Source organism: Myotis myotis, unplaced genomic scaffold, assembly GCF_014108235.1.
Source record: "Myotis myotis isolate mMyoMyo1 unplaced genomic scaffold, mMyoMyo1.p scaffold_m19_p_20, whole genome shotgun sequence".
Taxonomy (NCBI): Eukaryota; Metazoa; Chordata; class Mammalia; order Chiroptera; family Vespertilionidae; genus Myotis; species Myotis myotis.
Genome location: NW_023416325.1, coordinates 12,183,463 through 12,195,635, shown reverse-complemented (window position 1 = coordinate 12,195,635; position 12,173 = coordinate 12,183,463). Strand labels below are relative to the sequence as shown.

General features: G+C 54.9%; 2 protein-coding genes across 12 annotated transcripts in view; one reads left to right on the top strand and one right to left on the bottom strand.

The window, feature by feature from the left end:
* DGCR8 (DGCR8 microprocessor complex subunit) overlaps positions 1 to 6,568 on the top strand; it is a 26,648-nt gene extending 20,080 nt beyond the window's left edge. For all 4 annotated transcript variants that reach the window (XM_036354422.1, XM_036354423.1, XM_036354420.1 and 1 more), the window contains 5 exons: positions 381 to 481; positions 791 to 897; positions 2,047 to 2,174; positions 3,704 to 3,817; positions 4,812 to 6,568. In XM_036354422.1, the coding sequence (XP_036210315.1) occupies positions 381 to 481; positions 791 to 897; positions 2,047 to 2,174; positions 3,704 to 3,817; positions 4,812 to 4,895 (534 nt within the window). In that variant the 3' untranslated portion in view covers positions 4,896 to 6,568. The remainder of the gene's footprint in view (positions 1 to 380; positions 482 to 790; positions 898 to 2,046; positions 2,175 to 3,703; positions 3,818 to 4,811) is intronic.
* On the bottom strand, positions 5,983 to 12,173 carry TRMT2A (tRNA methyltransferase 2 homolog A). Of its 8 annotated transcripts, none has more exons than XM_036354428.1 (12): positions 11,750 to 12,167; positions 11,007 to 11,566; positions 10,647 to 10,755; positions 10,201 to 10,382; positions 9,888 to 10,002; positions 9,677 to 9,792; positions 9,490 to 9,601; positions 8,771 to 8,893; positions 8,506 to 8,581; positions 8,062 to 8,178; positions 7,839 to 7,935; positions 5,983 to 6,191 (listed from the first exon to the last, which is right to left on the bottom strand). In XM_036354428.1, the coding sequence occupies exons 1-12, from the start codon at positions 11,786 to 11,788 to the stop codon at positions 6,152 to 6,154; spliced, it is 1,686 nt and encodes a 561-aa protein (XP_036210321.1). In that variant the 5' UTR covers positions 11,789 to 12,167; the 3' UTR covers positions 5,983 to 6,151. The 8 variants fall into 8 exon arrangements, 6 of the variants coding, with proteins under 6 accessions (XP_036210321.1, XP_036210318.1, XP_036210319.1 ...); XM_036354425.1 differs by lacking the exon at positions 5,983 to 6,191 and adding an exon at positions 7,244 to 7,729 and having other exon boundaries at positions 8,506 to 8,578; positions 11,750 to 12,166; XM_036354426.1 differs by lacking the exon at positions 5,983 to 6,191 and adding an exon at positions 7,244 to 7,729 and having other exon boundaries at positions 11,830 to 12,165.

The following is a 12,173-nucleotide window of genomic DNA, read 5'->3' as shown; positions in this document are numbered from 1 at the left end:
CAGCTTTTGCTTTGCTTACCTTCTCTGTTCTGTAATCTCACTTATGATGTTCAAGTTTTTCTCCAAAGGTTATTTATCCTTAGATTTCAGACTATGTGAAGTCTGAAGATTCAGGTTCAGAAAAGGCTATCCGGGCTGGCTAGCTAGGCAGCCCAGGTCCTCACTGTACCAAGGTCTCCCACCCCATCCATGCCCTGTCTCTAGCCTGGTGTAGTGCAGCTACTCATCCTTGTCTCCAGAGGGCCAGCTGGACAGGGAAGTGGGGGGTGTGAGGTGCTCTGTGAAGCAATAAGGAGGACAGTAAGCCTCTGGGGGAAGCAGACAGCATGGGGAGCAGCTCTGCCAGGCCAGTACTTAGGAGTGGCTGCTTTGTTTTGTAGTATTTTAACCACATCAGTATCGAGGACTCGCGGGTCTACGAGTTGACCAGCAAGGCCGGACTGTTGTCTCCCTATCAGATCCTCCACGAGTGCCTTAAAAGGTAGGGTGGGAGCTTCCCGTCCTAAGCCTGGTTGGGGGCTTCTATCTGGGTGCCCAACATCCTTACTGGCTGTTGATCCTGACTCAAGAGGCAATGCTAAAGCCCGAGAGCCATTGCAAGTGTTCCCTGGCGGTCCATCAGAGAGCCCCATGGGATCAGGTTGGGTGTACCTGGAGAACCTCACCCTCCAGCTGAGAAGCAGTTTTGGGGAAAGGGTTGGCATTGTCTTGAGAGAGCCCTTAACTTTCTGGAAGTAGCTGTTTCCTCCTCCTCAGCAGATGCCACCTGTTGTCTTTGTTTTTTTCTTAGAAACCATGGGATGGGTGACACATCCATCAAGTTTGAAGTGGTTCCTGGTAAAAACCAGAAGAGTGAATATGTCATGGCGTGCGGCAAGCACACAGTGCGCGGCTGGTGTAAGGACCCCATCTCCTCCTCCTTGCCACCCACCATGCTGGCAGATGACCACTGGGGGATGTTGCTTTGCTGCCACCCCATCCTGGGGTCTCTCTGGGAGTTTTGAGCCCCTTTGCCTTGGTTCCCAGTCACTGCCTGCTGTTGCTCCTGAGCTCCAGCTGTGTGCACTGGCTCCCTACAGTTTTGTCCACCAGCATCTCACGTCAACATCTGAAACACAGTCAGCCTGAGGCTCGACTTTGGTAGTCCTGTCTGTGCTGTCTCTGTCTTCTCTCCCCTGGGCTAGGACTGCTCATTCTGGTTAGGCCATGTGTGCCCCTCCTGCCATCTCTGCCCCCTACAGTTCTTGGTCCTTGTGGTCGATGCTGCTCAAACAGCAGCAGTCTCCACCCCGCTATGCTCTGCATTCCTGTGCTGCCCCTCTGCCTCTGGTCTGTGTGCACTACCTGTGCTCTTTACCTAATGTGAGTTTTGAAATGACGGCCTTTTAAAATATAACTTTATTTTAAAAGAAAAATTTTTGTTACTACGATATACACAAAACCAATGCTGTATAAATTAGAAGGTAGTGCACAAGTTGACCCTGGGAAAATTCAGAACCACGTTGAGACCTGGTGTGCCTCGCACTCTAGCAGACACCAGTCCCACTGAGAAGTGCTCCTAAGCAGGTGGGCGGAGCTTGAAATAGAAGAGGGATCCTGGTGCCAGAATTCTCTCCTCCAAGCTGGGAAGCCCTGTCTGAAAGTGTGGTGGCCTGGGCCTTCTGGGAAAACCCTCCTCCTGTGCCTCCTCCAAGGAACCTGAGGCCACATGCTTCATGACACCTCATTGCTGCTTGACAGTGTGTCTGGAAGTATGGGGTTGTGGTGGGAGGAAGGGCCCTTAAGCTGTGTGACTTGATCATGTCCTGACCTCCTAGAGCCTCTGATGGGCTGTTCTGTGAAGTGAGATAGGGGTGGGTCCTGGTCTGGAATTTGTGAGGTGCTTGTGCTCAGCTTGGTGGTGGAGCACTTCTCACCTGCTTCCTGTAGAATGTGCCCTCAGCTCGAGGGGGGAGGGGCAGATGAGCTCCTTTTTAGGCAAGGTGACTGTTTTGGATAGCTGGATATTTGTGACTCCCTCTCTGTGTATCCTTCCCCTCTTCACAGGTAAAAATAAGAGAGTTGGGAAGCAGTTAGCCTCTCAGAAAATCCTTCAGCTCCTGCACCCACATGTCAAGAACTGGGGGTCTTTACTACGCATGTATGGCCGTGAAAGCAGCAAGATGGTCAAACAGGTAATGGGACTCTCCTCCCAACCTTGGAGTATATGCTTGGGGTCGCACTGTCACAGGGATAGAGTCACGCAACTCTGCTCTTGTTCATGGCCACCTTTCTTGGGTTCTCTGCTGGGCTATTTCTGTGACTTTGTTGGGGTGGGGTCATCCTGCCCAAGGGACCTGGGCCTGGCTCTGGCAGTGTAGGGAAGGGACTGGAGCAGCAGAAGTGCAGATGGTGAGTGCTGCCAGCCCCGAGACCTTAGTCCAGTGATGGGAGGCCTTATGCTATTTTGAGGCCACACAGTGGCTGAGGGAGAGTGAGCATGCAAGGGCAGCTCTCTTGGCTATGAACACAGTTACTGAGCTTTAATTAATTCAACAGCCTGTGTGTCATTTGTTTTGTTTCTGCTACTTTTGCCAAGATCTTGAGATTTAAACCAATACCTTTAGGTAGATCGCAGATAGTTGGATGACAGATGCTTTGTTGGGTGGAGGGAAGTACTAGGAGGTGAGTGTTTACATTTTTAATTCCCCCCCTGATGTTTATAGAAAACGCACTGGGTTATCAGCACCCCAGTAAGTAGAGGGATGATCAGTGTACAGTTGGGGAACTACAGGTGGTAACTCCAAAGATCACACAGTAGACCCTCAGACCATCCCTGAAGATGCTCTTGCTTTGGGCATGATAGGTGGGATGAAGGAAGTGACAGGTCCCCAACTTCCTTAGAGGAACCTCAGGATATGTGTTTTTGAGAAAACTTGGATGCAATGCACATGAAACTTACCTTGCCTTTTATATATGCTTGCCTTCTGTGTACCCTCTCGGGCTAAGGTTGAAGGAGAGAAAGCCCACTTTGGCCCATGGGTGGGAACCTTTCCTAAGCTGGAGGGCGAGGGGTCAAGCCTGGGAACAGCCCAGCATGCGGCTTTTGGAAGACAGGTGGGGTCTGGCACCCCAAATACAGTAGTTGTCCTGAGAGATGGAGGGCCTTAGGACAGTTGGATCTTACACTGAGAGTCTAGAGCAGCTGTGGGCAAACTACAGCCCCCGGATCCGGCCCGTTTGAAATGAATAAAACTATTGAAAAAAAAGACTGTACCCTTTTATGTAATGATGTTTACTTTGAATTTATATTAGTTCACACAAACACTCCATCCATACTTTTGTTCCGGCCCTCCGGTCCAGTTTAAGAACCCATTGTGGCCCTCGAGTCAAAAAGTTTGCCCACCCCTGGTTTAGAGCATGCAGAGAGCTCAGTGGCTGGGGCTGATGGCCTCCCAGCCTAGGTACCACTTCAGTCAGAGGGCTCTGGGCACAGCAAGCCTGGCTGACTACTGTATCTAAGGCAGTGGCTAGCTTCCTTGGGTCTGGATAGGACTGGAAACAGCTGGGTACCTGGGTGCTTTTGTCCCAGAGCAGGTTGTGGCTTTCTGTCCACTGAGGATGGGGCAGTGGGGGCAGCATAATGTTCTCTGCACAGGTTGAGGGTGGGGCAGCTGGTGTGGGGTCCAGGGCAGACCTGAGATGGAGGCACTGTGCTCCTTAGGAGACCTCAGACAAGAGTGTGATCGAGCTGCAGCAGTATGCCAAGAAGAACAAGCCGAACCTGCACATCCTAAGCAAGCTGCAGGAGGAGATGAAGAGGCTGGCCGAGGAGAGGGTGAGCACAGGCCATGGCTCCTCCATCCCCTTGCCCCCAAGGCAGGGGAGGGTACCAAGCTGTGTCACACTATGGCAGCTGGGGGGCGGGGGAAGCTGTCCCATAGTAACCCATCACTGGCTTCTGATACCCTGGCAGTGCCCAGGCACCTGAAAAGCCATCCAGATTAGATTTGCTTTTCCTTGAGCTTTAGCATTCGTGATACTTATGCTAAGTCCCTATTTTATATAATTAAATTAGAGAGCTGGCAGCTCTAGCTTGATAGTGCTTGTGAAGGGCCCGGCCTCTTATGCACTGACTTTTAGTGCTGGCTGTTTGAGGGCAGGGGAGTGCACTGGCTAGCACTCTGCCCCTTGCGTGCGCGCCCCCCCACACACACACACTCTGGGTCCTTGTGGGTGACAGACTGCCATCCTGGACCTTTTCCTCTTAGAGTCCTCAGCAGTTCTGAGGAAGGAGTGTGGTTCACAGAACGGTTGAATGCAGGTAGGGCTCAGTCCCCATGCCGTTTCTAAAACCACCCATTCAGGGAGCCTCTGGTCTCGGATCTTTTCAGCTGTGGTATCAGCCTGGGCCTGTATAAACCCTGAAGTAGGTGTCTGTTGTCTTTGTGGACTTTTTGGGTCCAGGGGATGCCTCGCTGCTGCCCTCAGGTAGGGGTGAGGAGAGAGACCCACTAGGGGCGTATCCCTGGTGGCTGTAACCTCCTTGGCTCTTCATTATTGACTGTCCTGATACCCAGGGAATCATGTACTCTGATGGTGTCCAGGGTTATCCTCCCATCCAGGCCCCTGCCTGGCCCACTCCTCAGGCCTTTATTCTTTCCAGCCTGAAATTGCAAAGCACGGGGGCCCTCCTACTCCAGAGGCTGCCTGGCACCAGTCTGCTGGGCTCACCCCCCACCCACCCATCTCCCTCTGGAGCCTCTTGCCTGAAGCTGGGCTGCAACATGTTCCCACCTCACTGGCATCCCTGACCTTCATTGTTTTTCTAGGAGGAGACGCGGAAGAAGCCCAAGATGTCTATTGTGGCATCTGCTCAGCCTGGTGGCGAGCCCCTGTGCACTGTGGACGTGTGAGGAGGTGGTGGACCGGGCATGGGGGCTGCCAGCTCTGTGCCAGGAGACCATGCACCGCTCACTCTGCAGCCTCTCATCTCCAATCTAAGTTCCTCCCCTGCAGCCACATGTCTGAGGCTGGGGCCAGAGGGGTGGGGCTCCAGTGTATGGGGACAGCCAGGGCCACATTCTACTATACCATTTCCTTGTGGGCCACCCACAGGTCTGAGTGGACGTGTTCAAGCATCAGCTCAGCCTGCCCGTGCAGGTGGAAGCTGAGCTTGGAGATGACCTATGCTTTTACGGATTTGCTGCAGACTGGTTTTATGAAGATTTTCATGAATTTTAGTATGTAACATGCACTGACAAGAAATGATAGTTGGATCACAGATGAAATGAGAAGTGATGGCCAAGTGCTATGGCGCCCTGTGTCTAGGGCTCCTGCAGGCCACTGCAGGAACCTGGTCAGAAGGCGCATGCTGGCACACCATCCCCTTTCCTGCCTCCTGTGTTTTCCCCTTTTTTCCCCTGAAAATGTAACAGGAATGAGTATTTCAGACCTTTTAGGTTTAAAATAAACACAATTTTAGCATCAGAACTATTTTTCAGAGATTGCAGGCAAATCAAGGTGATTATTTTTCAGCCAGTGTGTTTCTGCCTGGCTTGTTTCCCAAGCCCTGAGCTGGGTTGTGATCCATTTTTCGAAGTCTTTTTAAAAAATTAGTTTTTTTTTTTATTGATTTGAGAGAGAGAAAAGCAATCAATTTGTTGTTCCACTTATTTATGCATTTATTAGTTGATTCATGTATGTGCCCTGACCAGGGATCAAACCCGCAAACTTGGCATATCATATCAGGACGATGCTCTGACAAACTGAGCTATCCACCGGCCAGGGCCTTCTGAGTAAGTCTTAATGCCCTAAAAACACACCTAGGCTGGTTACCTTCACTGGCCTTTAGCAACTTTTTACTAAAGATTTTTGCACAGTCAAATCTCTCTATCCACTCTTCAGTTTTTAAAGCTTTTATGATATTTTAGCATTTGGAAAGAAACTTTTACAGTGTGTAGAAGATAGATTTGGAATCATGTAGCAGATATAAACAATTAATGAATTTTAGCACGTGGGTTTATTTAAGAAGAGGGAACAAGGACCCGTAGTGCAATCCATTCTTGATCACAAACTGGCACTCCTCTCCAGATTTGGTGCAAGCACATGGATGGTAGCTTCACTGGATTTCAAAGGCAGCTGCCCTGTGCAGCCAGGTCTGGTAACCAGCTCACTCCTCTGACCAGCAGCCTGTGCTCTCCAGGTGGCCCCTGTGGACAGGTGCAGGGTTAGATGTGACCCTGCTCTGAGTCCCAGAGGGTGCGGGGGCCCTTGGTTGTCCCCCACATGTAAGGTAGTGGTGGTTAGCCTTTGGTTTCCTGTTCCCAGCACCTCTTCAGGGTGCCACATGCTCATGGTGCACTGCCAGATACAGGAGCCCAGTGCTGGGTTGCATTGTTATGTTCTTTGGGTGTGCCTGTCCACCACATCCCCTGTGGATGGTGTTTTGTTTCCAGGAAGACAATTGGTGGTGTCTGCTTCCGGGAAGACAATGTTGGCCTTGTAGGCCACCCAGTGTATCCCTCCCTCAGCACCCATGTGACCAAGGTTAGCTTCTGTGTTGACCTTTATAAAACAGAGTCCTCAAATCAAATTGCTGTAATTATGCACTTGCTTCTGTCTTGCTTCCTGTCTGCAGCAATGAATAATTGACTGACGGTTTGCCCTTAAAACAGCCAGATGCGCCATTATGAACCAAAGCTTTGTGCACGTGTTACTAGAAGTGGGTGAGCCTCTGTGGCCCCACCATATCCTTCCTGTCCCATGTGTGGTGTGCGTGTGGTGTGCACACAGCTGTGCTGTGGGGGTAGAGGGCAAGGAGAGCCTCTGCTGATCTGATGCCACCTCTGTGCGTCATGTATGTCCCAGATGGTGGCTGATCCATGGCTGTAACAGCGAGCCTTGATTGTTTGGACACATAAAACAAACCTGTCCAAAAGGTTCTGACTGGTGTTTTTTTCTAGCTGTGGAAGACTAGGGGGTCTTGTGGACCCTCAGTTTGCCAGAACCTCTCTGGAGCAAACCCCAGTGAGCCTAGGGCTTTTGCCTGGACACAGCTGCTCCCCATAGTAGCCAAACAGCATCCCAGTCCAGCTTCCTTCTTCAGGGTTCAGTTGGGGGTGGAACAAAATTGACGGTCCTCCCTTTGGTGCAGGGAAAGTGGGGGCTAGACAGGCAAGGCCAGCCCCTTGCCCTGTGTTGTACACCCCGACAACCCCCTACACACACACTTGGCCTTGGTTTCTCATCACAGAAACATCAGTAGTTTAGCAGTTGTTTATTCTGGCCCTTGTGGTCCAAAAAGAATGAGTGTGTGTGTACCTGTGTGCAGGGTGCAAGAGCCTATAACCCACAGTAACGGGAAGGCCCTGGGCAGGACAGCTGGGTCTTAATGTCCTGTTGGTAGTACTACCTCAGTGTTTTGGGGTGAGGCAAGGATTTGAGGAGCTACTTGGTTTCTGCCCGTGAAGCCGACTAGACTTGTTCTGGAAAGGCTGGTTTCCACTGCTCCAGGGCCTAGGAAGGAGGGGAGGACCCAGATTCCTGCTGGGTGTCATCTGGGGGCCCAGGTGAGTGCTGAGCTGGTGGGTCCTGGGGCTCCAGGGTCTCTGTGCCATTGGGGTGCTCCACCCTCTCGAACAAGATGAGCATCTCGCAATGCGGGGTCTGCGGGAACAGGTCCACAGCCACAGCTTTGACTGGCCGGAAGGGGGTGCCCTTCACCCGATTAGATGGGGCTCTGCAGAGGCTATGGTGGGAAGGGAATAGTCCAGGTCAGTCACATGGCTGGGCTCCTGTGGGAGGCGTAGGGCTGGGTGCTGGCCCTATTCCACCCCAAGCCCCCACCTTAAACTCACTCTACAAAGTTGCCTATGGCCGCGCGGGGGTTGCAGGAGACGTACAGGAGCCTCTTGAGGTTCTCAGCTCTGCGGATGGCCAGGATCACTTTGGAATCTGAGGAGGCAGACTCCTTAAGGGGAGGTTCCCATCTCAAAGAAGGGGTAGCCCAATGGATGTGGACATCACCCAGACGTCACTGCCCTCCATTCCCGGTACCATCCACAAATGGAGGCTACTCACGCAGGCCGGCACGGGGTGGGTCCAGGATGGCAACAAGCTTCTGGGAGGCCAGTTTGCTCACCAGGGCAGGCACCAGGTCCTCAGCCCTCCCACAGTGGAACTCGACATTGCTCAACTCTGCAGATGGTACAGCAAGCCTGTTGGGATCCAGGATGCTCTGCCACACAGGGCTCGCTGAGCTGCCCGCTGTGGTGTCCTGAAGCCCCTGACCAGAGATGCCATAGGAAAACTCACTGGCCAGGGAGCTTGCTCACCCTCCTTCCCTGTCAGGCAGCCCCAGGCTTTGTGGGTGGGTGCACACTAGGGGCCCTGTTGTACCTTCTGCAGTTTCTGTCACGTGTCCCCACATCCCCCCACTCCCTAGAAGCCATGTAATGGGTTCTAGGTGTGGTGTTAAAGTGTATAGCAGTGGGGACTGCCACTGTGTGGTACATTGGCTCTCACCATTGTTGTTGGCATTCACCCGGGCATCTTCCACAGCTTCCTGGCACAGCTCAATCCCCACAACTCTCTTCACCTTCTGAATCAAGGGGAGGTTACAGGCTGATGGTGCCTTGCACCTCCCCAGGGGCCTGGGGTGGAGAGTAGCAGGAGGCATTGTGGGGAGTAGAAGAGGATCTGGGACAGGCTAGGGGGTCACAAAGTGGTGATAGCAGGAGGGTTGGGTGAGGAGAGGGCATCCTCAGCTGAGGTGGGTGGGAGGGCTCACCCGGGCCAGGGCCAGGCCGATGGTGCCAGTGCCACAGCACACGTCCAGCACTGTGCTCTCCATATCCAGCTGGGCCCAGTCCTGGATGACTGTGTAGAGCACCTCAGCAGCTGGGGTGTTCACCTTGAGGTGGGCCAGCACGACCCAGGATGTCAAAGCAGCCCCACTGCCCAAATTTGCCTCCCCCTGCAGCGCCCCACCAAGTGTCTGCATTCCCCGGGGAACTCCCCCTCTCTTAAGACCTGTGGCCAGTCCCTGGCTCACTCATCTGATCCCACCTTTCCCCACCTCTAATTGCTGAAGCACCCCTAGTGGTCCAACTGCTCTTCCATCTACAAGATGTTGGGCAACCTCACTCAGGGCCCTGACTTTAAAAGCAACTTGATGCTGACCCCCCACATCCCTAACTTAAGAACTTCTGAGTGATGGATGTGTGGGACCCTCCCCCATCAGCATCAGGCACAGAAGACTTCACACCAGAGCCCTGGCACTACCCAGCTCCCACTCCCTACATGTGTCTCTCCAGCAGGGTTATATCACAAAGGTCTAGTTAGTGAAATTTACTACCTCACAGCACTTACGGCTCCCCCGCCTGAATGCTCTCCCCCAAACTTGTGCAGGCTAACACTTGTCACCTACCCTAGCCCACTATCCCAACTACGTCCTGGTGTCACATTGGGCCTCCATGTGTCTGTATGATCCCCAGGGCACTCAGCTACCTGGAAGAAGGCATGAGGGGAAATCTGGAAGGTCAACCCCAGCAGATCTTCGTGGATGTACTGGTCCCCAGCTATGTGCTCCAAGGGCAGGCCCTCTTGGCTGGGTGTCTTTCTGTGGGTGGTGAGGCCAGTCAGTGTTGCTAGCCCTCGAAAGGATTCACCCCAGCCTCCCATCCAGGCTCCTCACCGCTGTCCCTCCTTCACGAAGTAGAGGCAGGTCACCCCGCTGGCCTTGCCTGGTCCCGCTGTGAAGTGCTGCGCTAAGGAGGCCTTCAGCCCTGCCAGCTCCTCGGGGCTCAGTTTCTGGAGGAGACAGTAGAAAAGGCCGTGAGGCTGTGTTGCATGCAGCCCACTCTGGCTGGGACACCTTCACCCAGCAGGGCCACCCAGCCTGAGACCTGAGGATGGAAGTAGGCAATGGCCATGGCTTGGCCACGGCGGCTGGTGCGCACGGTCAGCTGCTTCCAGTGGCCTGAGTATGTCTCTGGGTCGTATGCCGAGTACGGAGTAGACCTGTAGGAGCCATAAGCAGCCCTGAGTCCCCAACATCTCCTGACCAGAACTGGGCAAGCAACCTTCCTGCTCTCCTTTAGCCACACCCACCAGGCCACCACAGTCATAGGACTCTCGCCCCCACCTTTCCCCAGCAGGACTCAGGCTCTGCGATAAGTCCGAACATTCCGGAACCTTCTCCCAGCTGCAAGTCCTCACCGGATAAACTCTTGAAAGGCCTTCACCACCTGCTTGGTGGCCTCAGGGATGTGCACAGTGTCAAAGGGGGCCGCCACCGCACAGGTCCCGCCCTTGTACTTTCCTAGCCGGCAGCCCACAGTGTTGTCCTCTCCATCCACTCCGATGCCCACCAGAAACTCACACTTGTTCCGATACTCGGTCTGCAGGGTGAGCAGAGGGAGGCAGAGAGACACAGCTGACCTTAACCTGGCAGCCCACCACCACTTGTTCACGGAGGGAACCACAGCGAGTGGGAGAGGGCACTGTGTGAGAAGCCCCCGCTCCCCCATCGGGTGTGGCAATCCAGGGGACAAGGCCAACAACAGCTAGCAGGCTAGTGACCAACACGAGTAGCACATGCAAAGCAAGGGGTGGGTGAGGACGGTTTTCTTTAGGAGCGTGGGGTAAAGGTTTGTGGGCTACACCTGCTGGGGTGATGGCCGGACCCCCTCCAGGGGGCAGCAGGCTTTGTTGTGCTTGTGCCTCTGCGAGATCAGCCAAGGCAGCAGGGCACGGTTGGTGTTCCCAATTTCCCTGCAGAGTGAGGGGGGACCAGGGTTAGACTCAGCCCCCAAACCATCTCCAACGACTCTCCAAACGCCTAGGTGCCTAGGACCCTCACTTTGTACCTCATTATCCCCACTGGTAGCACAGGGTCTTACTGGCTAGCTCCCCAAGAGTCTGTGCAGATGCCCAGGAGGTCTGTACAGAGCACAGGCAGGTCTGACCAAGCATGGAGCTAAACAGAGCTCCGGGGTCGAGGGGGTGACTGTGTTCACACTCACTTGGCAAGCTTCTGCAGCACCTGTTCACACTCCAGCCGCTTCCGGTCAAGCTGCTCATCATAGGGCACCGTCCAAAGAGGGGTCACTACATCAGCCACGCACGTGGCTGGAGGCTCGCCCTCCTCCTCACGCTGCCTCTTCCTGGCCATGGGATCGGCCTTGGGCCTGGCCAGGCGCACGCTGAGGGGGCGGCCCTTCCAGAGGGCACCGTGCAGTACACGCAAGGCCTTGTCCCGCTCAGCGGCGCAGCGGAATGTCACAAAAGCGCAAGGAGGTTGGCCGAAGAGCTTGGTCTTATGGGGCTGCAGGCCAAAGCGGCCCAGAAAGCGTCGGACATCACTGAAGCTGGCGTGGCGTGGCACGTTCTGCAGCTCCAATTTGAAGATCTCTGAAGTGAACAGGTCGTCCCTGATGTAGCTGTAGAGCCCCGGCTGAGGGCCTGCCTTGGCAGCTGTCCCAGCTCCTCCTTCTTCCTCCTCCTTCTCGTCGGGGACTGGGGCTGCAGAGGTGCCCAGGGCACTGCTGCTGTCCTGGCCGCAGCCATCCATTGGCCCAGGGCCCTGTGTGGAGACAGGCATGGGCTGGGATGAGGGGTGGACTCTGGGTGCTGACGTCCAGGATTCATCGCCTCACATCTAGACCTCCATTTAGTGCTTCCCACACCCAGCCCCACCCTTCCTACCATCCTCACCCTCCGATCCCTTCTCTCCCATCTCACACCCCCATCCCCAGTGGCTTCCCACCGCGCCCCCATCTCCATCTCCTTTCATGAAGTCCGCCATCGCCGCCCCGCGGGTCTAGCCGGGATCGCCCTTCACTTTGCTTGGTTGTCGAGCTTGTCACTCATCGTCCGGTCGGTCCTGCTGCCTGGACCCACCGCCTCACCCTGGGCCTGGCGCACGGGAAGCTCTCAGAGCGCGGGTTTGGCTCCCTGAGGCCGCCTCCCGGCTCCGACCCGAGGGCGGGGCGCGAACCCTCGGTGCTCAGGTCCCGGTCTCGGGAATGGGGCGCACCGCCCGCCGGCCAGGGGCGCGCGCCAGTGGCTCGCCCCGCCGGCCGCTGTCCAGTCGGCTAGCGCATGCAGACTAGGCGGTGCGCCTCCATCAGCCTGGCTTCCGGCTACGTCATCGCCGCGCGACGGCACCGACTCCAGCGTCTGGCCCTTGC

Bases quoted from the DNA above. Each gene is read 5' to 3' on its own strand.
- TRMT2A (XM_036354424.1), bottom strand. From the start codon at position 11,788: ATGGCGGACTTCATGAAAGGAGATGGAGATGGGGGCGCG. The intron at 10,756-11,006 runs GTGAGTGTGAAC...CTCACTCTGCAG, and splicing joins GTGCTGCAGAAGCTTGCCAA to GGAAATTGGGAACACCAACC. The intron at 8,894-9,489 runs GTAGCTGAGTGC...GCCCACCTCAAG, and splicing joins CCCCTCATGCCTTCTTCCAG to GTGAACACCCCAGCTGCTGA.